General features: G+C 57.4%; 1 protein-coding gene across 5 annotated transcripts in view; it reads left to right on the forward strand.

The window, feature by feature from the left end:
• SFXN5 (sideroflexin 5) overlaps positions 1-23,592 on the forward strand; it is a 112,606-nt gene extending 89,014 nt beyond the window's left edge. For 4 of the 5 annotated variants that reach the window (XM_045979795.1, XM_045979794.1, XM_045979797.1 and 1 more), the window contains 2 exons: positions 5,086-5,203; positions 20,461-23,592. In XM_045979795.1, coding sequence (XP_045835751.1) covers positions 5,086-5,203; positions 20,461-20,538 — 196 coding nt within the window. In that variant the 3' untranslated portion in view covers positions 20,539-23,592. The remainder of the gene's footprint in view (positions 1-5,085; positions 5,204-20,460) is intronic. The other variant, XM_045979798.1, reaches the window with a different exon arrangement.
• The last annotated feature ends 1,665 nt before the right edge of the window (positions 23,593-25,257 follow it).

Below are 25,257 nucleotides of genomic sequence, written 5' to 3' on the forward strand. Positions count from 1 at the left end.
GACAAGGGGCTGAGGAGGATTCTAGGTGGAGACAGCAAGATGAATACAGGCCCGGAGGTGCAGAAGCCGGGCTCATGCAGGTAGAAGGGAGGCGGAGAGCACTGCCTCCTCTCCTGGCAGCCCAGCCTGGCAGGGGGCACCTCAAGGCATAAGGACAAGCTCAGGGGTGCTCTAGCTGAGGCTCAGAAGTGGGACTTCCCTATTGCCACAGTACGATTTACAATAACAGCTAATACTTATCAAGCGTTTACTCCAGTGCTCTCTCAGCCAGGTCTCTGCCCAAATGCCAGCTCCTCCGACAGTCCCTCCCCTGACCACCCCATCCAGATCATAGCACTATGACTCCCTCTTCCGTCCATTGCCTTATTTGTATTCGTAGCTCTTAGCAACATCGGAGACTCTTTACCTAGTTGTCCGTTATCCGTCTGGTCCAGTAGAATGCCATCTCCATGGAGGCAAATTCCTTCTTTTTATCTATGGCCCTGTGCAGCATCTGGCATGTAGTAGAGGCATAGTGTTTGTCGGATGAGTGAGTGATCTCATTTACCCGTCACAACAGTATGGCTGTGTGTACCGAGGTAAGTAGAATAGTCCCATTTCACCGATGAGGAAAGCAAGGCAAAAAGAGGTTATGTCATCTGCCTGTAGGAATCCAATAGGAAATGACAGAGCGGGGAGGGAGTTGGGAGTGCAAGTGCAAAGCTGGGCTCTTCCTACCACGCCGGCGGCCTCAGGGCTTCCAATCACATCACGTGATCAACATGTCTTTGCATCTTGTCCTGCATGGAGACAGGACTTCTCAGGAAGCCTCTATTTTGATAGGAGAGATGGGCATGACCCACACTCGGGCCAGCTGGACGTGGGAGGGGGCAGTATGTAAATGGACCCTAGGTGACCTTGAGGGGAGGGAGCACTAGACCGGAGAAGGGCTGCTGCTGACTCTGAGAGCAGGGGAGGATTTCTGTGGAAGGCCAGCTTTCTGGGCAGGGTGTGGGTCCGTTGTGTGAGGAATTGAGGAGTCTAGCCAGACGGAAGCAAAGTGTGCTCACTGGGACCTACTGACGGGGAGCCCTGAGTCCAGCCAAGGAGATGATCCCTTCCTCGCCATGGAAGAGGGGGAGTTGTGGGAGGGACCCGAGCGTGTGACGAGTTGAGTGTCAGGATTCAAGAAAACCAGTCTCGTGTGGGAGATCTGGGAGAGGAATTGCTCTGGTGCCCACGGCCCTTGAGTCCGTAGCTGCCTCGTGAACTGAGACTTTCCCCCAACCCGAGTGACTGTGAATGACTGCCGGAGGCAGGTCTCCGGAGAGGAGACCACCAGGCAAATAAGGAAGGCTGGGCTTCTGTCTTCAAGGCTGCTGAACCCTGGGCCTGGGGTTTTATCTGTGATGCCTTTCCATTTGGCATCTGAGTTGGGTTTGCTGGAAGTGGAGTGGAGGGATGGTTAGTGTGGGGACTTAAATAGCTTGGGAAAGTTGGCTGGGATTTTCTAGTTCTGAACCTCCCGGCCTGGGATCTGCCCAGAGTCCAGGCGGCCATGTGTCTGGCTCAGCTTAGAGTCTGAAGAAGGCCCTCAGGTAGGTGGAAACAGGTTGGCCATTTGGTTCTGGCAGCCCTGTACTGGGTTAGTCCTTCTCTGACGTGCCTGGGAGGGTCTCTGAGGAAGAGAAGCAGCTGAGCTCGGGGTCCCTGAGCAGCATCAAGACCCAGGCTGTGCCCTCAAGGACTTAGTAACCTCATACCCATCCAGCATCGCACAACTGGTTGACAGGATGGGCAGGGCTGTGTAACAACGCCAGCTGAGGCTCCTGGAGGGAACATGAAACTGGGGTTCCTGCTCCAGCACATTTAGGCTAGGCTGGTTGAGGAGACTCTCCTGGCCTCAGCTTCTCCCCTGGGGAAGGGCAATGCAGGGGCTCCTCCCCTCTGGGAGCCCAGGTCTGTGAGAGAGTCGGGACAGCCAGGGGAAGAAGACAAAAGAACACTTACAAAGCAGCCTACTTGCAAATTAATGGAGTGCAAACTAAGATTGCTCCAAGTGCTGAGGGAACTCACGGCCATGGGGAGACAAGCTGTCGTGTGGTACAGCGGCCGCCTTGCTCTGCCTCTGGCCTCAGCTCCTCCTCGCTGGGAGGAGCACCCCGAGACAAGGTCCCTGGGGTTCCTGCTAACAGAAGAGAGGTGGGAGGGAGTCCAGCATGTCCAGGTGTCCCTGTCTCTAAGACCCAGAGGGCAAGAGTCTGAAGTCAGAGACAGAGGAGCTTCCATCCCCAGCCCAGAGCCCTGGGGGAGCACCGAGCATGTACCCCCCCCCTCCAGCACACACACTGTACCTTCTCTCGGGCTGAGGGCACCCACTCCAGCTTTACCCTCCTGAGAAGGAAGCTGGGGTTCGTCCTGGGCCTGGGAGATCCATCCTTCCCGGTAATGCCACAGTCTCAGAGGCAGGTGCCTCGGCTCTCTCCCCCAGCCCTGCATCCCTAGCCCTGGAGTTCACCTTCCAGTCAGGTGGGGTCTCAGTGGGGCAAGGGTTCCGGGTGTCCTCCACTGTGGTTCCTGAGGCCGCTCCCCAGCCTCCCTCATTCCCTGGGCTCCGGGTCTTTCCTTTCTCCAGGCTTTCGCACACGCACATCTCTCCATCTGCATATTTCAACTCCCCCAGCTGCCTTTCCGATCCCTCCCTGCCATTTCCCTCTCCTCCTCCCCTCCCCCGTCCTGCTGTGTTCACTCTCCCTGCTCAGGGCTGGGATTTCAGGGGTTCCTGTTCGGCTGAAGTCTCGGGGCTGCCTGCTTCCTGAGTCAGGAGCACAGGCCTGGGGCTTCCTGGGCCCCTTTGCCAGGGCAGATTTCAGCCAGCCACCCCTGAGAGAGGAGCCAGGGTCACAGCCCTGTGTGGAAGGAGGCTGCCTGGGGTCCCTGCTGGGAGGCCTGAGGATGGAGCCCATGGCCTGCCCCTCATCTACTGGGGAGGAAGCTTCACTCTTTCTCCTCTTCACCCTCTTTGCCCTTGGTGCCCCTCCAGTCTATGCTGCCAGGGACTTCCACATCCTCCTCTCCCTTTCCCCCTGCTCTGATTCCCCACCAGGGACTGAGGTTCGGGTCACTGTCACAACCAGCCAGGAGGGTCACCCGGCCAGGAGGGTAGCCCAGCCCTCCACAGCCTCTTGGCGGGGTGCTCCTATGTAAATCTGGACAGTGATCCTGGGTCCCTACCTCCTTGTGCTACCGGAGAAGTTGATCTCAGTTGAAAAGGTCTCAGAGCCCCTATCAGCCAACTGACTGTGACTCCCAGGGAAGCCAGGAGGCCCTGGGGCCCAGTCAGTGGGGGGTGTGAGGCTCCCCTGGAGGAGGGAGAGACGGTGGGGGCACTGGACGAGGGGAAAGTCGATCTGGGCCTTGACCTGCTGCTCTTAATCCTGTGAAACTGCCCTCTCTGATAGCTCATTTCAGACTGAATTCAACAGCTGGGCAGGCCTTGGGGTCTGGGCCAGTGGGAAGGTCTAGAGGGCAGCACCGCTAGGATCCTCCCTCCTTCTTGCACTAACAAGAGCAAAAACAGCAACAATATGCCACAGTTACTGTGCACTTACTGTGTCCAGGCCTCTTATCTGCATAGAATTTATAAGTAATTGGAGCTTTATTGGTACCTTAGCAGAACATCCCGGGCCAAGGTTTCTCCAAAGTGTGGTCTGGGGATCACCTGTTTTAGACTCACGAAGGTCTGTTTGAAGTGCAGATTCCCAGTCATAGCACCAACAAAATGGGGATCTCATCGGGGTAGGGGGCCCTTGGGGATCTGCATCATGAAGCAAGTGCCTAGACACCGAAGTTTGAGAACGGTGGCTCTCAATTTTGCTGTCTGCTCAGGGCCAGCTGCCCTCGGGATTCTTGTCCCAGGAGGTGAAGGCGGGGTGGGGTTTGCCTGCCCCCCCCCCACTAAGGTCCTGCCTCCCAGAGGGTCTCTCACCTGCCTGTGGCCAAGCCAGCCCTGTTGCAGCAGGAGAGGGCCAGAGCCTGATTACACCCTCTCCATCCCAGGAGCCAGTCCCAGGCGTGGGGAGGCCAACAGTTACTGAGGTCAGATGTAGTGCCCACCCAGCATCCCCTAGCAAAGAGTCCTGTCACCTGTCCTGCTGGCACAACTACCCCAGGGCCTGGAGGGAGGCTTTTGGTATACTCCTCCCGCCCGGAAATCCTGTTGTGGGGGTGGGGGCCTGCTGTGACACGCTGGCCATGACCTTGGTGAAGGGTTCTGAGGGCAAGAGCTGGGGGCTGAGCAGAGCGATAGCACTCGCAGGGAGTCAAGAGCCCAGGCAGCAGCCCGGCCTGCCTGTTGGAAACCGTGGCCATGACCTTGGGAGCCTGGCCTGCCTTCTGCAGCTGTGGCCATGACCTTGGGCAGCAGCCCAGCCTGCATCCTGCAAACATGGCTGTGACCTTGGGCAGCCCGGCCTGCCTACTGTAGATGTGGCTATGACCCTGGGCCAGTCACTGCCTTTCTCTGTGGCTGTTGGATCAAACCAGACCAGGTGGTCAGCGGGGTGTGTTCTGTTCCCGTACTTGGCTGTGTGTGTACATGTATGCGTGCTTGTGCATGTGTCCCCGTGTGTGTCTATATGTGTGTGCAGGCATGTGGGTGCCGTTTGTCTCCTACCCTGGACCTGGCTTCTACTCTGTCTTGTTCAGCATTTTCTTATGCCCTGCCCTTGAGGACCATCTTTCTCTGTTGTAAATCTCCCCAGGGGCGGAGGCTGACAGCCTCCTCTTGTGTCTCCCCCACATGTGGCCTTCTTTGCACAGGGCTGGACACAGGGTGCAATGGGTGCCCCCCAAGTACTCACTTATGATGTGTGATTGAGAGTTCAAGCAGCAGTGTCCTTCAGGACAGGGCCTGGGGGAAAGGGTGCCACCTGGGGAAGGCCCCAAAGACAGAATTCCACAACTATTTAGCTACATATGGACTGGCACTGGCCCAGGACCATGCTGCCCAGGCCCTGGGACTCTGAGTGGGACCCTGCATGGTGGCTGGCAGCCAGCTCAGCCTGTCTTCTGGTCTCATGGCGCTCCCTCCTCTCTTCCCCACAGGACAGCTCTCCTGCAGGCACGGCCCCGGCTCCTCCTCCCCGTGCAAAGCCTCGTGTGCCTGGCGGCCTTCGGCCTGGCCCTGCCACTGGCCATCAGCCTCTTCCCGCAGATGTCAGAGGTCAGTGCAGGGAGGGTGGGTGTGGGGAGGGCAAGGCAGGGAGGGGTGCAGTGTTTATTAACAGGCACTTATTCAAGTCCAGCTCCTTAGCCCGGAGCTAGGCACTGGGAATAGAACCACAAATGAGGCAAGTCCAGGCTCTGACCTCTCCTGAGCCCAGGGCCAAGTGGTAAACATGACAACTAAACAGGGACTAGCAAATGAAGGGCAAGGACAAGGAGGGCATGAGTCCAGCTGGATGTGGGAGGGCAGAGTAGAGGGCCCAGACCCAACCTGGAGGGAAATGGTGTTTCATGGGGCCTGGCGGATGAGCTGGAGTTGGCCAGAGGGGACACACTGGGCTGCATCACCTAGGGTGAAGGTTCTCAGCAGAGGCAGCACACAGCATAGAGCCAAGGAAAACCCGCCTCACAAGCAGAGAGTGAGCAGAGCAAGGCGGGCCACGGCAGTTGGAACTGGGCACTGGGAGGCCGAAGCCGAGAGGGCAGGTGTCCTCCGAAAGGCTCGGCAATGGAGGACTGCACATTCCTGACTATGAGCCTGGCTGGAGCTCTGGAGGAGAAGGAGCCATCAGGAGGCGCTGGCGGGTGTCCAGCAAGAGATGGTGGCGGCTTGGACCAGGCTGCTGGCAGTGGGCATCGAGGAGTGGGTCCTTGAAGGGAGAGAAAGGACTGTGAGGATCTCAGATGGGGGAGCGGGGAGGGGCTGGCAGGGCGTGCGTCCCGCTCGCTGCTTTTGAGCGAGGGGGCAGACGTAGGCACTACTGAACGAGATGGAGACATGAGGAGGGGCGGTTTGAGGGAGGATGGCATGTCCAGTTGGACGGACGCGGGGGCTCTGAGGAGCCGGTGGAATGCGCGAATGGGGCTGTCCTATGGGAAGTCAGCTCTGGGTCTGGAATCCAGGAGAGAGGCCCGTGCTGGAGGGAGGAGAGTAAGGCCACCGGCATGAAGACAGGCACGGCAGCCAGGGAGCGGGTGGAGAGAAGAGGCCCTGGGGAGGGGTGGTGTCCAAGGACCAGAGGCCAGGGTGGTGAGGCCAGAGCTAAGAGGGGCCAGCAGGAGGAGGGCCGTGCACAGGGCAGACACTCCTGATAGGCTGAACTCCACCAAGCTGAGGAGTGTCCGTTGGAGTCCGGGGCGATGAAGGTAAACCCTCTCTCCAGGGGTGGACCCAGCTGAGGGGTGAGAAAATGGGGTGGCAGGACTGACCCCTCTGGCCAGAGGCTTGGCGCCCCAAGAGAAAACAGAAAAACAGACCTGCAGCAGCAACAAGAGGTGGGATCAAGAGGGGCTTTTATTTGCTTATTTTTGCCTTTTTTAAACAGAGAGACTGGAGCTTGTGTACATGCAAAAGGGAGGGCACCAGGGGAAAAGGAGAGGACGTAGGAAGAAGACAGGGAGAGCAAAGTCCCTGAAGTGGGGGCAAGGCAGAGCACAGACTGGGGATTCTGGGGCCTTGCCTTGGCTGCGGAGAGCCTGCTTCCCCCCTTCAGCAACAGGGATGCTGCTGGGGACAGTGTCTGGGGGTAGGGAGGTTAAGGAAGCTGTTCTGATGACTTCCGTGTGCTCAGGACCAAGCAGAGGATGAGGGTGGAGGAGGGGGGTGGTTTGGGGACATGAAGTCATTCAGAGGGGAGAACGGGAGAGAGAGCTGACCAAGGAAATCAGAGGACCCTGGTAGGCTGTGCAAGGGGTCTGCGGAGGGGATGGCTGAAGGAGGACACAGGGCTGTGGGCGTGGCCAGGGCCTGTCTCTCTAGAGATGCTGGGGGCTACAAGAGTCACAGGGTTCACCCAGCAGGCTTCATCTGGCTGGATGCGGCATTTGGGGAGTAAGCCATCGGGCGGAGCGGTGGGCCCCAGAATCTTAGCTGGGTGAGGGTGATAATGGGTGAGTAAGCTGAGCGGGGAAAACCAGGTTTGATGGGGGGCAGGTTCCTGGAGGGAAGTCGGAAACGTGAAAATGAGGGGCCTGGATTGTGGGGACTGAAGACCCAGGGTCCTGAGGAGGAGGTGGTGAGCCAGCCTCCAGGCCCCGAGGTCCTGGGAAGGTGAGGACGGGAGTCATTTCCCTCTACTGAGCCCCCGAGATTTAGCAGGAAACTGACACCAGGCCAAGGCACCCTCGGGTGGGGAGCACGGGGTGTGATATGTGCCGGGAGAGCCTTCAGGCCAACAGCGCCCAGCCTCCCGGGAAGCCAGGGGTACCTCTCCTCCTGCGACGGCTGAAGAGCTGTTACCTGATGTCAGGGGACTCTGAAGGGAGCCAAGGGCTCCAGATTGCCTGGAAGTTGGGAAGATGGGAGGGAAGGCACTTCCTTGTGGTCTTTGGCTTCCCCGTTTTGGAAGGGCTGTGCCCAGCACTCCCCCAGGCGGTGGCATCTCTCTGTACAGCCAGGCAGAGTGTGCAGCCCTAGGTGAGGGTCAGAGGGGCCTGGAGGCCCCACCGTGCTCAGAAGCTTCAGAGCTCTACCTGTCTGCCTGCGGAGGGACCCCAGGCAGAGAAGCCTCAGAGTACCGAATTGGGGACTCACACGGTGGAAGGATCTCTCAGGGTCATCCAGCACCATCCTCCTGGGTCTGCTGGGGAAACGGAGGCCCAGAGCAGCCCAGGCACCAGCCCAAAGTCACAGAAGCCAGGGGCCGATATGAGAGGAAACCCCAGAGACCCAATCCCAAGCCAGAGCTCTGGGAGAAATGCGGCATCTTGTTTGTTCTACAGGATTTTCTCTTCTCCCTCAACCGCTTTGTCTGTCCTGGGCTAGTGGAGAGAGGAGGGAGCTAGGGGGCACCCTCAGGGAGCCCGGGGTTGGGGGAGAGTCTCCGAGTGCTGTGGGCCTTCAGCAGGTGTTCCTCTGGGGTTAATAGTGGAGAGATGGCCCCAGTCTGCCCACCCGAGCCGCTGGCTGTGGCTGCAGGAAGGGGTCTCTGTGAGCAGGCCTGGCCTCACAGAGGCTCCCTGTCAAGGTCCGGGCTCCTCTCTTCATTCATGCCTGCCTCAACTAGGCCACAGCAATTAGTTCTTCTGAGTGTCTAACCAGAGTCGCTCTCATTGAAACCCAAGCCTTTTCTCTAGGCTGGGAAGAACGTCATCATTGCCTGAGAAGTGCATTCTCTGAGAAAGGAGGGCAGGGCTGTGGGCTCAGTGCCCCTTCCTCACCTACATCGGCTCTACCAGGATGCAGGCCGGCCTGGGCCCTATTGGGCATATTGAGGCCTGTGACCTATAGCACGGAGGCCATCAGTCCATTGGCTGAGAGGACCTCGTTCCCCCCATTCATCCTCCCAATTAATTCTAACAAGGTAGCGCTCCTGCCTTATGGGGATCATGTCTCACATCCCAGAAGCCGGTGGGATTTGCCACAATACGTCTGGACTTGCTTGGGCTGACCCACCCTTGCCAAGAGCCACCAAGGTTGTCAACAGGAGTAATAGCTGGAACGCTAATTAATTAATTAGGGGACTTGGAGGTAGAGTTCAGGAACTTGTTTCTAGAATGGCAGGCCCGCAGTGATTGGTGTGGAGTTTCCAACTGGCTAACCCCAGAGGTTGAAGAAAGAACTTCAATCCTCCCTTCAATCCCTGGGAGAGAGTTTTGCCTGCTCTTTCCAAACTCATGTTTCTGCCTATTAAAACGGTGCTAATTTTGAAATGAAAATTGTAAAGAATAATACTAGTGACCACTTGCCAAGCGTCTCCTAGGCCAGTCATCATGCTGGTGACTGCTTGCCTTGTTGTATTAAGCCCTCCCTGTGCCCTTCACGTCCGAGGCATTAGTGACTCTTAAGGGATGTTACCTAAACCGTTAGATGTCCGCGTCTCAGACTCGGGGGAGAGGTTTTGGCTGGAGATGTGGAACCTTTGGTGCATGGGGGGAGCTGAAGCCAAGGAAGGGATGAGGTCATTGTGGGAGGAAGGAAAGGCATCAGGAAAAGGCAGGAGCAGACAGGGGCGTAGGAGATGACACTGAGGGAGTGCCTTCATGGACCCCGAGGACAAGGGCGTTTCAAGGACGAGGGGCTCTCCACGGAGTGAGAGGGACCAGCTGAAGAGCTCAGCAGCTGGGGGTGGGCGTAGGAGACAACACCGTCCAGGAGGCGTATGGTAGTCAAGTTTCTCTGTGTTCACAGAAGTGAGCTTATGGATGGGAAAGCACTGGAGAGCAGCAAAGAAAATTCCACTCCCTGGGTGTTCCAGGAGATGGGGATGGGAGCCTGGAGAGGGGCAGTATGGGTAGGAAGGCGCAGGAAGGAATGCACATCGCCCAGGACAGACAGGCATGGCCCTGGGTCTGGTCAGCAGAGCAGCCTGCTTGGCTGCGGAAGGGAAACGAGGGTCCAGAACACAACTGTCCTATGAAGTAGGCAGCAGTATTATTCCCTATTTGCAAATGAGGAAACAAATGAGGCATGCTTTGCCCAAGGTCCAAGGTTGGTAATGACGGTGTCGGCTCTATACTCACAGAAGGATTTTAGAACCCCTCCCCAGCCCTCCTCCACCTCACTATAAAGTGAGAAGGCCCGAGTCAGAGCCAGAGATGACTCCCTGCTAATGTAGCCGTAGGAACATTCCGGCACCTCAGCCAGCCTTTCTTCCCTTCAGGGAGACCATGTTCACAGGGACCTTCTGGAGGAGGTATTTGTGCCTAAGAATCTATAACCCAGAGCTGGGGGTGGAAGGGGGGGGTGGTCTAATGGGCCAGTAGGTGGTACAGGGAACCTCCTTAGGAAGTTGGATGTGAGAACAGGGGTGTAAGGGCTGTCCTTCCTTCCAGACCCAGGCCTGGCACCATGCAGGGAGTGTCGGGTGTGTCCTAGCAGAACCTGGGACCTGTAGATTAAGGCTGTGGGGGCATTGGCCAAGGCCAGCTTAGTTCAGGCTGTACCCAGGCATGGACTCATCCACACCTAGATTCTGTTCCCCACCCCAGAGATGCTGGGTTGCCTCCCCCTTCTTCTTGTACCTGGGAGGGCCGTGCCATAGCCCCTGGTCTCCGAGAGCCTCCATTCTGAGGGGATGGACAGAAATGCAATGAACAAAGAATGTCAGGTGCTGATGTAATAACATGAAAATAAAGTAGAGGGCTGTGTGGGGGGTGCCCGTGGGTGATTCGTGGATTGTGGAGGCCTCCGTGGCACGTGGGGACCGATTCATGGTGGCCCTTCTGGCCATGTCCTCTGTGGAGATTGGGGCCCTGGGTTCCAGCAAATGTGGTCATCTCCATCTTCCCCTAGATACACACGTGCGCGCGCGCACACACACACACACACACAGAGCGCCCAGGTCCCTAGAGGGAGATGTCCAGGGTCCTGTCTTCATGCTCCCAGTCTGGGCTGCCACGGGAGGCTGGACCAGGGGATGGCGAATGTCCCTCCGACTCCGACAGCAGTGTTCCCCACCTGGGAGTGCTTCCAATCCCATTTAACGAACCTCATGTCTCCTTGGAGCAAGAAGCAGTACCTTGGCCAAGTCCTCTCCCCATGGCCCTGCCTGTCTGTCTCTCTGTCTTTGTGCCTCTTTCTTCCTTCCTCGATTCTTCTCAGGCTCCCCCCCCCTTCCCCAACCTCATTCCCCTCTCTTTTCCCCACTACTCCCCTGGGAGCTCAGGGGCTGGGGGACGGGGCTGCACATACAAGCCGGAGCCATTGTTTGACAATCTGTTTTTGTCTTCATCTTGTTGGCAGGCGGCAGGAGAGGAGCAAAAGGTTAATGAGGCACTGTGCAGCGGGCTTACTGCGCGGACGGGCGGGCGGCGGGCGGGCGAGCCAGCCACGGTAACAGGGAACTAATTAGGAACAGTTTAACAGGAGGAAAAAGTGAAATCTCCTCTTCACCAACTGTCAATAATTAGCTGATTTGGTGAGGCTGAAATGTGTCCACAGGAAAAGGTGGGGCTTTTCTGGGGATGAGTGAGGTACGGGGGGGCTCTGCCTGGTCCGTAGGTGGAATTGGGGCTGGGGTCACCCCACATCCCGCAGGCCGACCCACCTCCCCTCTGGCTGGCATTCCCTCAGCCTCAACTATCCATATGACCTTTCTGAACCTCAGAGACCTCAGTTTCCCCGGCCATAGGGGGGCAGAGCTACGTTTCTCCTGGCCCTGCAGTCAGGATTCTAGAAGTGAAGCCACAAGGCCAGGGCCGAGGTCTAGAGTTGGAAGGGCTGTGTGATCTTCAGTCAGAGGCTGACCGTCCGGTGTCTTTTCTGCAGCATGGATATGCCCTCTGGGAGCCACCTCCTGGGGCCTGGCGTGACTCGAGAATGCCGCTAAACTGGAGTATGCCTCTGGTGGGCAGAGCCTCGCCTTCCTGGGGACATGCCTGGTGGCCCCTGGACCCTCCCTCAGCTCTTCTGGCCTCCCAGCAGCAAGAGGGACTGGAATGGGGGCACAGGAAAGAGGGGCTCTGCGCTCTGGCTGGCGACAGGTGGAGAACAGAGCTCTGGGCTGCTTCTGAGGGCTAGGGGCTCTCTGAGCGTGTGTGTCCCTCCTCCTGGCAACGGCTTTTCAGGTGCCAAGCGGGAGGCAAGGAGTCAGGTTCACTAGTAGCTAGGGTTGTATCCTGTCAGGCCTGTTTGCTCTGTTGGCCCGCCCAGCTGCCCTGCTGGTGGTTTTTGGCCTTTGCTCTTTGGCCTTCCCTGACAACTCAGCAGGGGACCCCCTCACTCACTCTACCCCTCCAGCTTCTGCCAAACACCTTGTCTGGAAGAAAAGACATCATCAGAGGTCCACGGGGTTCCTGCTCAGAGTCTCCCATGTCGACCCTGCCAGTCCCACTCCCTCCCCCAGCCTAGCCTCTCCTCACCTCAGCCTTACCGGGTCCAGGGCACGAGAAGGCAGGATCTGAAGAAGGCAAAGGCCCTCATCATGTCCTCATACCACTCACAAACTGCAGCTCGCCCTGGCCCCCGAGGGTGGCTCTTAAAGGCTACCTCCCCGCCATAGGTAAGGTATCTGAGGGTCAAGTTCAGCCCCCTCTTCTCACTCCCCACCCTCTACCCATCCTTGGTCCCCCTTCCAACTTTAAAAGTTAAGAAACAAAGAGACATGTCTTCCCTGTGTGGGAAAAGAATATGGGTAACCCCAGTGGGCACCAGAACCTCTCTCTCCCCATCACCAGCTCTGAGGTGAACCAGCTTGGCTGGAAGCTGTGACTCACCAAAAGCAAATAACTCCCCCAGCTTGCCTTGCTTTCTCTGAGAAGGCATTTGAACTCCCCACCAAGAATGGGGAAGAGCCGGGAATGAGCTCAGTTCTACATTCGGGTGGTTCTAGAAATGACTCCTCCTCCAGGAAGTCCTCTCTGATGAGCCCCCCTAGGCTCTGTCTCACCTCGCACAGGTAGGCTCTGGTGACATGTGTTTCCTGTGTCCCATCTAGCTCCTCGGGTCAATAGTCCTTTCTCCCTTCCTCATCATGTAGGTGGCCCTAAGGCTGAGAATGAGCGCTCTATGAAAACCTGACACAGAGCATGTTGGTTGTATTTTTTGGTTCCTGCTTCTCCTGCTCTTCCGGTCCTGATGTGAGGCAGAGGCAAAGTCTAGAGGGCATTGTGTCCTTCCCGAGTCCACAGATTTTCACCTTCTCCCAGAGCAGGGGCCTCTTCCCCTCTAATCTCAAATCCATCTCCCACTTTGCTTGGAGATGTTTGTTTGGGGTTTTTCTCATTTACTGGTTTAATCAGTCTTTACTGAACTCCAAAGTGGGCTATTTTTGCCGTCAGAAATCTGCCGCCTCCCCGCCCGCTGCTTTCTTGGAGTTTGCCCACAGGACCCCCCAGGAGGGACGGATGGGAATGGCAGAGCCACTCAGAGCCCAGGAACGCCAACGCCACCTGTCAAGTCGCCTGTTCCCCACACCCCCGGCCCAAACCTGTGCGTGCACGCAGGCCCACACACGAACGTGCACACACATGCCCTAGTGACAGGCCTCAGCAGGGCCACCTCTCAGCCTAGCCCTCTTGGTTCTTTCTAGGACCTTCTAGAAAGCCTCGCTGAATTCAGGACAGGGAGGGAGGAGGCTTGGTTTTGTAAAGCTGCTGCTGAGAGGATTAAAAGCATCAGTATGTGTGAAGCAGCATAGGACATGCCTGGCCCACAAGCAAGGGCTCAGCCTTGTGAACCATGAGGGGACTCCTGTGAGCAAGCCTGGGCCTAGAGTCTAGGAGAGCCATGGGGTTCCAGGCTTCCTTATGCAGCAACACACAGGTTTTCTAAGATTCCACAGGGCTCTCTCACCTGTTTCTTGATATTATTCTCATCTCAGTCCCCGGAAGCAGAAAATCTTCCCACCACACATACAGGTAAACTGAGGCCTCCCAGCCCAAAAGATGGAAGACAGAGAATGATTCCCAGATTGGTCCACCAGGGGGCACCCAGGAGCAGCACAAAGCTCCAAAATGGGGAGAGGGTCTGAGCCTTTCCTGGGTGCACATTGCACAGGGGAGATGGAAGAGTGTAAGACGGGATTCCTGCATTTGGGGAGCTTCGGTTCGTTGGATTAGACTTTTATCAAGGACCTACTCGCTTGAACTGGGGTGAGGTGGGGGACTGCTGTATTCGCAGATGGTGAGTGAACAAATTGCGGGGGACTGGGGATGTGAAGGAGATGGAAATCAGTGCCAGGGGCACCAGGGGCAGCAGCAGTGGATTTGGTCTGAGAAAGTCAGGGGAGACTTCCTGGAGGAGGAGATCTTAGAGGATTAGGGCTCTTGGGCCTAGAGACTTGGGCCTCGAAGGCTAAATACACAATGTGCTGGAAATGGAGAGCAGCCAGTAGGTGAGGAACCTGGAGAAGGCCCCAGAAGGCCTTTAGTGTCCAGCCAAGGAATCTAACATTCGTTGGGAAGGCAGTGGGAGCCCAGAGCCAGCATCAGAGGCCTGACCCAGGGGGGTCCGGGCTCAGGCCTCAGCTGTTCCCCCAGCCCTGTCCTAACACCTCTGCCCTCCAGGACACTTGGGTCAGCTTCACCAAAGATGGGGCCTGGACTTTTGTGTGTGAGCGGGACCTAAGGCCGGCTCAGCCTCAGAGAGAGAGAGCGTGGGCTGTGCTGTCCAGTAGGTTCCAGGCCTGAAGGGGCCTTGGGCACACAGAGTCCGTCAGGTGCCGGCCTGGGTGTTGGACCCCATGTCAATGTCACCACCACCTGCGGATGCTCAGAAGCCCAGAACCCTGGCCAGGAGCAGGAGGCAGCTTTGAGCCGTGTCACAGGGTCACACTGAACAGCCCACCCCCCAGCCCTGTGCCTTTGAAAAGGAGGCAGAAAAGCCACCAGAAGAAAGGCAAGGAGGAGGAAGTTCTTTGTAGTAGGTAAAAGCCCCTGAGAATGGGGCACAGGCCAGGGATCCAGTTTCCTGTTTATGTCTCGGCACCTTAGCTCCAGGTTCAAATATGTAAACTATCCGCTGGCCGGGGGCTGCAGGTGTGTGTGCTCCCAGGCTGGGAGGCCGAGGTGGCCCCACACACATTCCTGACTCTGGCCCCCCACCCTAGTGAGCCCAGCCCAGCCCAGCCAGCCCAGCCAGGAGACAGGCGGCTAGCTCAGGGTTAACCCTTCCTGCACCACCAAGGAAGACCCTATGAGGCTGCTCTCGGGGACTCTGGGGCCAGCGGAGCATTGGGGTGCTCAGGGGAGGCTGGGTTTCCTGGACACGGTGCTTTGTGTTTTCTGCCACTGACTTTAGATGCAACCAGAAGTTGGGGGCTCTCTGCTGTGAGTGTCTGGCTGAGTGTGGAGGACGGGGTGAGGGCTCAGATGTAATGGGCAGGAAACTTTAGCTGGGTGACACTACTTTTCTCATGGCGAGCGGGACATGTCCCCGGCAGGCCCACAGCTTCCTGGCACTGCCAGTCTTGGGGCTAAGGGGGATGATCACACAGGGACGAGAACTTCTGCTTCCTCCCTGGGCTCTGCGGCCCCCACTCTCCCGGGTTCTGGCTCCCCGTCCCCTGCTGAATGTGGGTCAGTTCCCTGGGGAGGCGTCTGCCAGATGAACGGAGGGATCTATGGGTTCCTGCCTGCCCGCCGCTACCTGCCTGGGGTTGGGTCACCCCTTCCCCCTGTGGCCACTCCTTGCCCAACCCCTTTTCTCCTTATCACTTTCTCCCTGGAGGAGGACCCTCAGAGCTAGTCTGCGGTCAGAACCAAGCCCCTGCCCTCAGCCTATAACCCTGGAGCTTCAAAGCCTTTACTGGGCTGCTACTGGTGTCCCCCAAACCCACAGCACCCACTCCCCTTACCGGGCCTTGGCACCTCCCTCATTCCCCAAGCCACCCATGAGCCTCTGTGACCACCACACTATTGGTTCTGTTGCCTATATGGTACATAAAGCCAGCTGCTTGTTCATTAGCCCCCCAGCAGGAGGGACTCCCCAAGACCACAGCACAGCCGTTGGTCTCTGTCCCTGGTTGAGGCAGCAGCAGGGAGCTCTGGTGCCCTCACCCAGGAGCTGAACCACATCCGTTTGTCAGCAGAGCCCTGGCTGTGATTTTTGTGGGGGAGACCCAGCACCCCCACACCTCAGAGAGGTGACTTTCAAGCAGCCCAGGGTCCTCCCCCAGTGGTCCTGACACCCGTGAGAGCTGCCATTGCCCAAGCCCCAGCCAAGGCTAGAAGAGGCTAAAGGAAGAGCCACTCGAGTTGACCCAGGATGGGGGAAAGAGTCTGGGCCTGGGGCCAGCAGTGGGCTGGGGGTAGGAAATCTGGACTCCAGAGGTCACTACATCCTGTCATGAAGGCTGAAGTCTTTCAGCCCTCACTGGGACCACTCAGGAAACTGTTCGCCTGATACCCATGTTGCCTGGTGCCGTGTGGCACCCTCTGTCACTGTTTCTGCTCCCTGGGCTGGTCCCTCAAGGCCACCATCATGGGCTTGTTCCCTTCACCCGCCCCTCAAATGTGCTTGTTCTCCAGGCCTGGCGCCCTCCCCTTCCATCTGCTTTCCTGGGCAAGCTCCCCCACTCCGGGGGCTCCGGCTGTGCTTACACATCCCTGCTCGCTCTCCTGCCCAGACCCCTGCCCAGAGCTCCAGAACCCACACCCTGTCTGCCTCCCAGGCCTCTGCACCCAGGGGTCTCAACATGGCCCAGCCTGAGCCCGTCCCCCTCCCCCCTGACCCGTCCCCCTCCCGTATTCCCTGCCTCAGAACGGCGTCACCAGCCACCCCAGCTCCTGAGCTAGAATTAGGAGTCATCCAACGCACAGTCATCCTCGACACCTCCCTCTCACCCCCACATGGGATTGGTCATCAACTCCTATGGATTTCTCTTCAGAGACAATCCCAGTGCCACCCGCCTCACAGCCCCTCTGGCAGCATCACAGGGCAGGACCTGGCGCCTCTCATTCCCACAGCTGCCCCCTGCCTTACCCTCCCGTCCATCCTCCACATCTGCGGCCACCAGCATTTCTAAAACAGAGTCTGGATCACAGCCCGCCCTTGCTCAGAATCCTCCCTTGGCTCCCCATGGCCCCTCACTGACACACTCATGAGGCCTACAAGGGCCTGTCCTACGGCCACCTCCATTTCCTGCCACATTCCCTATACGCGCAATGTCACCTGTACCAAACAGGCCATGCTGGCCGGCCGATGCTCCTCCCTTCATCCACCAAGCATTTCTTACCCTCTCGTATCAAAATCCTCCATTTTCTTCCTGGCCTACCTCCTCTGAGAAGCCTTTCTTCCTTGTTCCTTCATCAATACATGGTAACCCCCACCCCCTCCCCAGTTTCCATGGCACCTCGTCTCTCTGGGATCCATGTGCTTTCCTATGTGACTCCTCCCCTAGACTCTGAGCTCCTCAAGGGCGTGGAGGAGACGCCTCGTCCATCTCTGTGTGCCCAGCCCTGGAGGATGGCGTTGGCCGCCAGAGACATCTGATGTGAGGGCTGATTGCATTGAAACGAGAGAAAAAGCCTTGAATGGCACTCTGTCCCAAGTCTCTGCTCCTGAGTACCTCAGCCACCTTCCCCTCCCCAGGGCCTTTCCTCTGCCCGAACCTCCCGCCTGCATCCCTCCTACCAGCTGCCCCGGGCACGGTGGGAAGCCTGGGGGGGGGGGGGGGGTCCCGGGTCTGTGACGGCAGCGTCCCGCTGAGGGGATGAGGCCTCAGTCTACGCCCGGGCCAGCGCTCTCCAGGGAATGGGTCGAGTGGGTCAAGTGGGCTGTGGCCCCGGCCCGTGGTCCTCCACCGCGGTGGTGAGCAGCCTCTCCGATTTTAATGCGGGCCTCAGTGCTTCGGTGAAAGCCGGCATGGGAAGTTGCTAATAATGGCACTAAAATAAAATATGCTACATCTGTTATGGGTAGCAGAACAAAATTAGCTGCTCACACCTCTGACATCCAAGATGTCTTAACTTAAAATACTCCTTGGCTTACTTTACATCATTTACTGATTATATTTAAAAGAAATACAATTTTGCAATTACTGTTCTTTCCAGTGTGATATCTGTGCATCATTTTCCTTTTATGTTTATATATTTCTCCTTCATTAGTGCAGTCTGAAGGGTGATTAGGATTCTTCAAACATTTTACAGAGGTTAAACGTTGATTAAGATTTAATTATTACTGTAAATAGCTTGGAATGACATATGGTGCAAAAGCCTGACATATGTGCATTTGAATAAATGAAGTGCTATTTCCCAGGATGCCTCAGTAGCTGTTTAACAGCTTTCCCGAAGGGTTATGTTACACCTCATGGTAAGATTGCTGGGATGTTATATTTTGTTGGTTTTTGCAGCTGAAAGCTAAGAACAGTTTTCCAGTTTTTTAAAAACATTGAATATTTTAAATACCTAAATTGTTTTGCACAAATTTTTGCTAATTTGTCTAACTAGGTTAAACATTTTCAAAAGCATTTAGATTTTTAAGCGTGGGCGCTGTGCATTGTGTCAGTGGCAGCATGGGGACGAGGGGAACTGGTGGGGTGGAGGGGACTCGGAGGCCGGCAGGGGTAGGGAGGGAAGAGGTGGCTTGAGGAGAGGGGGTGGGGAAGAGGCCTGGGCCTCCAGCCTCGCTCTTGTCTCTTTGGCCCTCTCCAACGGCCAGAGTCTGGGTATCGGGGTAGCGTGGACGACAGGGGAAGGGTCCCCCTTCTCCAGGAACTCCACCATGCCCAGCAGCTCCCGTCCGCCCTGAGCTCCCTCTTGCCTGGCCTCTGACGGGCCCGGCCCCGGGCATGACTGTGTTCTTTGAAGGCAGGGCTGGTCTATGGAACCTTCTGCCTACTCTTCAGGGCTTTCAGGTCTTGACATAGAGCAGATACCTGGGAGCAGTTTCCGTTGAACTAAGCCACGAAGGCTTAGTTGACTCTGCACTTCCTTGACTCTGCCCAGGCTGGAGATCAGGCCCCGGGGGGCCCCCCTCACTGAGGTAGCACCTCTCTTGCCGGCGCCCTCAGGCTGGAGCCTCAGGTATCCCTACTGGCTTAATCCCTGGAGCAGCAGACCAACCCCCAGGCTGCCGTAGAGCCTCCAGGCCTTCTGCCTCCCTTCTTCCCATTCATTTATTCAACACTTACTGAATACCTCCTGTGTATTGGCACTAGGCCTTGAGGATGCTGGGATGAACACGATCACACCGCATGTTTGCTGCCTCATGGAGCTTGCGATCTAGAGTGGAGGGGGCGGGGGAGACGAGTGGACAGTCAGCCTCAGCAGCAAGTGATACAACTGGGATATGAGAAACGCCAGGAGCTGCGGGGGGCTGAGGAAGTGGCCATACCCAGGCTGGGGGAAGGAAGATATCTAAAGCTGCCGGGGAGGGGGGAGGGGGAGGAAGAGAGGTGGGGGCAGAGGAACCAGCTCAGGCAAAGAGTCAGGCTGGGGAAAGCCCAGTGGACCCAAGGCCCTGAAATAAGTAGGTGTGTGTGGTGTTTCCGGTCCAAGGGGCAGGGTAGAGTTGGGCAAGGACTGGACAGCACAAGAGTCTAGACTGAGTACCTGAGGGCAGCCATTTTGTAAGGAACAGACGGGTGGCCCAACGCAGTTGAGAAGGCTCATGCTGTCCGAGGTGGGTGGACTGGGGTGGCTGGGACTCAAGCGGAAGGGTGCATAGAGGAGGTGAGGCAGTCCCAGGGCACCATTAGGTGGTGGTATGGGGAGCCGGGGTGGGGGAGGGGGAGATGGCGACCTCAGTTGTGATTTAGATCTTAGGGTTGAGTTCAAGTGCCTGTGAGATATCCGTGAGTTCTGGTAGGCAGTCCCCATGGGCCCAGGATTCAGGGCAGAGATAATGGCGGGAGACCCCTCCGATCTGGGAGTCACCAGGAAGGTTGACTCACCCCCAGGGGTTGTGCAGGGAAGAGGGCCCACTAGGCTGAGCACCAGCGACCCTGACAAGGGTCCAGTGGATGTCACAAAGCATGGGGGCAGCAGTGAACTTGGAGAGAAGGATTTTTGTGGAGTACGGTGGGAAGAGAAGCCAGATTTGCTGTGCGTTGAGAAGTCAGTGGGAGATGAGGAGGTGGAAAAGGCCAGTGGAGACAGTGCCTTAAAGAAATGTGGTTGCTGGGGAGGAGAGAGACCAGGCAGTAGATGGAGCATGACACAGGGTTAACAGGATGTTTTATCAGATGGGAGGTTTTGTCAGTGTTGAAATGCTGGTGGTCAGGAGTCAGTGGGCTGCGAAGGTGGGAGACGGGGAGCACAGTCTGGGAGTGGACTTCCAGAGTGGGCGTGGGGAAGGTGGACCCCAGGGGGTTCTGCCTTCTGAGGGGAGGGGTGGCAGGAGGGCAGGCGTAGGGCAGTGTGGATGGGTAGTTCATGGATTTGGTGGTGGGATGCTGAGGGGTTCCTTCTGTTGTCTTCTGTTTTTTCTCTGAAGGAGAAAGACAGCTCTGGTGCTCAGAATGAGTGGGGAGCTGAGGAGGGCAGGGATGGTTTCAGGCGCTTCTCTGCGCAGAATGGGAGAAAGAGCTGACTGGGTGAGGGGGTTGGCAGGGAGAGGTTTGCTGGTCACTGTGGGGGGCCAGGCCCAGGCTGTGGCGCAGTACAGGCCCTTGGAGATGAGGAAGACACAACTCGGAGATCGGAGTGTAGGACGCTCACACACAGAGACACGCCAGCAGAGGAAGAGACAAGACCTAGATGGGAAGGGATACCGTGAGCCCCTCGGCAGGACGGTGGTAAAGAGGATGTGTCAGTAGGTGGCAGAGGGGGAGAACTGTGGGCACCAGCTTGCTCCTAATGCTACTCCCAGCTTCCAAGCTCATCCCTCCTGCCCGCCCCCCTCACCTTTCTTCTCTGTTCTCTCTCTCTCCTCAGATCGAGACATCCCAGTTAGAGCCTGAGATTGCCCGGGCCACGAGTAGTCGGACAGTGGTGTACAACAAGGGGCTGTGAGTGGTGGCCAGCCGGCCTGGGGCTGAGTGCAATCCAGGCCGGGGGGGTTAGGGGGGAGATCCGGGGTGGGGACAGAGACTCTGGGACTGCACCTGCAGGGAGGGGGGCAAGCTCACCCCACCAGTCCTGAAGGTCCTAGGGGAGCGCTGGACCCCCGCAGAGGTAGGGAGACTAATCTATTTACATGTTAACACATGGGAGAGGAATTCTGACACATTTCCTATAAAAAAAAATAATCAAGTGCATTTCTGGGCCTTACGTGGGGTTGTCAAAACTCTACTCAGCACAATTATGTGTGAAGCTGAAAATTTGTAGAGTGTCCATGGGGTAGAATTAGGATCCTTTTATACTTTGGTTTTCTTTTTTCTGTTTCTTTTTTATCAGAATCAAGTCTGAGCCTTGGTAGCCACTGCCTGGATGTAGCAGCTGGCCAGTGGTGGCGTAGGAGTAGGCCTGGGGGCTGGGTTGGTTTGGTAGTGGGGCTGGTAGATGCAAGATACTCTGGTGGCCATGCCCTGTGGCTCCCTGAGCTGGGCTGGGCTGGCCTGGGCTGGGGAGGGGAGGCAGTCTGCACCTCACAGGATGAACCAGTATGACCGAGGTCCTCAGGAGGTGGCCCAGGGAGTCAGGGACACTGTAGGCCTCTGAAAGATTTTGTGGGCAGTTGGTTCTGAGTGTGGCTGGCCCTCAGCCACGCCACAACCTGCAGAACCAATCCCTCCACATGAAGCCCGGTGCCAGAAGCTGGGTCACTCTTCATAGAACCCTGTTGATCCATTTGAGGCCCCTGAAATGACCCCAGCTCCAGGCAAGAAGCCCCAAGAAGGAAGGATGTTTGACTGGAATTGTGGGCCTGCGCTTCGACCTCTGTGGAAAGATCCTCCTTGTAGTCACCAGGCTGGAAGTTGGACTGAGCGGGGCTGGGGGGCTGGAGCTGGAGCCTGGCTGACTGCCATCTGGGGGGTGGGGAGGTCTCTCCAGCCCCCACCCGCAGGCTGCCTGCCCCTCCACACCCCCACTTCCTGAATGGGAGGGTCTTCTGCCTGAGGATGGAGGCCAGGTTTCTAGGCACCTGAGAGTCAGCCTCAAGCCAGTAATCACATGCCCGTGGTTGTGACACGAATGGGCTGTGTGACCTTGGAGAAGTCTGCTCCCCTCTCTGAGCCTCTACTTCCTGGCCAGAACCAGAGGACTGGATCAAGGGGTTCCCACCGGCTCTTCTAGCTGAACTTCGTCTTTGCCTGTTCCACTCAGATGCTGGTCATCCCAGGCACATTCCCAGTGTGGACACTGGACTGGGAAAGGGGCAGGCCCCTTTGGGAATGGCCAGCAGTTGGTCTCAGAACCTGGACCTTCACTTTCTGTGTGTGAGCCCACATCCTGGGCACACTTGACCTCTGCCAAACACTTTTCGGTTCTGAATGGGGAGCTAGCGTGGGTGGCTGCGCCTACGTGTAGCTCCAAACCCATGTGCCATCTCTCCCCCTGCACTGGCCCCCTTGCTGCTGTCTCCTCCCACTGGTGGGCCAAGAAGAGGAGAGGTCTGCAGGGGCTCTGGGCCGAGGTGGGGGTGGATGGGGCAAACAAAGAGGAAGTGTGGGCCTCATTGGACCCCTCATCTGACCCCAGCTGGAACCGAGCCCTCAACATGGCAGCCCCCGGTGACTCCACCTGGGGAAAGACACGGCTGGCAGTGAACACCTGCAGGAAAATCTAGTATGGGGCTTATGGCCATGGGCTGCTCTTACCATCCTCAGTGCCGGGGTGACACCAGGTGCCCCCTCAGAAGCCCTTGCTGCCCTCACTCCCAGCCAGCATGCGTTTTCTGCAGGATGCTGCCCTGAAGGACCCCTCCCACACTGTCTTGAGGAGCAGCACCCCCTTCCCAACGCCCCCCCACCCCCAGCCAATCAAGAAAGGGTAAAAGCAGAAACAGTAGGGAGAACAAAACAGTAGAGGGAAAGGTTGCCTCCATGTCAGAGGGGCAAGTATTTTTGAGCTAATCCTGCCATGATATGACTGGGCCAGAGACAGACTGGGCATGTCTGGGTCCCCTTTTGAAAAGCTCTCTTCTAGCTCACTCTGCCTCACCTCTCAGTGTCCTGTTCTTGTGCACTTCACCTTGAGACCAAAAATGCTCACCCCAGCCCCACTCCCACTCCCTCTGGAGGCCTGGAAGAAATGGGGGTCTCTCTGACTCCCCGCAGTGCTGGCTGCCCTGGCCTGGCCCCACCCCAGCCCTGACCCTGTGGCCTTGGCATCTCATAACCAACTTACTTTGTCTCCCGGATCATTTCTGGTCATGCTCCCAAATGCAATTTCAGGTGAGCTAAGGGGACTTCTCTTTGGGGAGGGGATTGGCAAAGGATCTGTACAGCTCAGTGTGATGGCGGAGGTCCAGTGGGCAGTGCTGCTAAGATGAGCCTTGGCTTAGCTGTGGAAAACACCTCGAGGGAGAACTTTTGCCCAACATCCCAACCCCACTTGGCTGAGGTCAGAGGAAGGGAGGCGTCGTGGGCAGACTGGCTCATGACTGGGGAGGAGACTGGGCCGGGTCCCACAGCTAGGGGGTAGCCGGCCCTGCCGTGTCAGAATACAGGTCTCCCCTGCCACCCTGGTTCTCTAGGCCCAGTGTACTGGCCTGCCTTCTCCCGGTCACTTCAGACATTCCCTCAGACTTCGGGACGCCCTTCTCCCATTTCCAGAGAATAAGCCGGTGGTGCGGGTACCAGGAGCCTAAGATGTCTGGATGGCAGCTGGGGCCAGGTGGCCGACAGCCCCCTTTTCTACTTCCTGATTGTGAGCCCGCTTGGTTTCGGTCCTGAGCCCCTGCTGGCCTGGGAGGAGGATGGGGTCCTGAGGGAAGAAAAGCCAGAGGCCAGCGGCAAGGTGGTTCTCCAGCCCCGGGGCCGGGTGTGAGTGAGGCACCGCACTCATGCCTTAGCCACACCCAGGAGACTCTGCAGTGTCTTTTTAACCTTCTCAGAAAATTTCTCAGTGTCTGATTTATGTAATACTAATGAGCTGTGGGCAATAAATGATGGATTTAAAGCCTCGGGGCTTGGCTTTGTGGCTTGTGGGTGGGAGCGAGGGGGTTACTTACGGAAGCACAGCGAGGGGGTTACTTACGGAAGCACAGTGAGGACAAGCCAGTGCTGCCTGAGGGTTTCGTGGGGCAGCCCCAGGCCCTGGGAGGGGCCAGGCCCACTGGGAGGCCCTGAGGAAAAGGGAGAGGAAAGGATGGAAGAGCATGTGAGGGCAGCAGGCGGGACAGAGCAGGTGGGCTGAGCTCTGCAGAAGGACCCATTTTTACAGAGCAGATGCTGAGCATTCACTAAGGGCCCCACTGCGAGGAACGTGAGCAGACAGAGATTTGGGTAGTTTCTCCTACTGTTGATCTCCAGGGGATGGGGAGAGGGAGTGCAGTGGGGAGGGTAGTTCCCGGTTACCCGGTGGCCCAGAGAGGCTTCACAGGGAGGCAGGATTTGAGCCAAGTGGCAAGGTTGCAATATCTGCAGCGGGCATGGCACTGCCCTCGGGAACTCTGCCCCTTCCTAGCCACTCCACAGTCGCTCAGGGCCAGGCCCCAGATGCCTCCTGACAGTGCTGGCTGCTCTTCCTTTAAGCAGCCCCCAGAATTCCTAGGGGACTGAGACCTGAACTCTTCTCCAGGATCTCCAAGCACCTTCTACCTCTGCAGGGAGCAGCTGATGGTCTCCCACGCCAGGGGGACCATGTAGTAGAGGTGAGGTCCATGGTCGGGGTCAGGCTGGCCCAGGTTCCAGCCCCAGCTTAGCCGCAGCTGGACTCTCTGACTTCCAGCCAGTCTCTTCCTTTCTTTCCCCAATTCCATCTTTTCTTTCCCCAATTCCATCACACGTTTGCGGAACATGTTCTCTAGCAGAGTCATGGTGTCCTTAGCCATAAAATGTCAAGAATAGCATCACTTGCTGGGCTGGTGTAAGGACTGGAGAGACCAGGTGAGGAAGGCACCCAGACTCCTCTCTTATGCCTCCCAAGTGTCAGGAGGGCGGCTGCCTCCCCTCACCTGGGCACTGGGCCTCCCTAGGTGAGTGGGAGGAAAGGGGTGGGGGTGGGGCCTGTTCTCAAAGCGATACTTCTAGGTCACAGGCTTCTGGTCTCTGGGGAATTTCTTTCTGGAAGAGCCCCACTGGCCACAGCCCCCATTCGGGGGCAGCGGCGGAAATCCTTGACTCTCAGGACAGCCACAAATCCCTCCTGGGAGCTGTTTGTTGTTTTTAGCTGGTTTGGGGGCTCAGCTCCTGCCCAGCCCGGAGATCATTAACACTCCAGGAATGTGGCTTCCCCTGGCCCCATCCCCACCTACTGGCCCCTAAGGCCTCCTCCTCCCACTCAGGCCATGGTTAGAAGGAGGGTCAGAATGCTATGGGATGAAGCCAGTGATGAGTGAGGCTTTCTCAAGGCCCAGGGTCATTTTCAGAATGGAGCGCCCTCAGCCCCCCACAGCTGCTGCCGCTCCTGCCATCTCACCCACACCCCTGCCACTGATTAGCCCCTTAAACAGGAAAATCACAGCCACTCCCAATAGGCCTAACTCCCATGTGCCCTTGCTTCCCTGCAATGCCAGGTGTCTCCCAAGGCAGTGGCTGAAAAATGTCTGTTCACTTCTCATTCCCCACTCCAATGTAGCTGTTGGCAATGTTGCCTAAGCTCAGAGCCTGGCTCCTTCCTGACAAG

Source organism: Meles meles, chromosome 15, assembly GCF_922984935.1.
Source record: "Meles meles chromosome 15, mMelMel3.1 paternal haplotype, whole genome shotgun sequence".
Lineage (NCBI taxonomy): Eukaryota > Metazoa > Chordata > Mammalia > Carnivora > Mustelidae > Meles > Meles meles.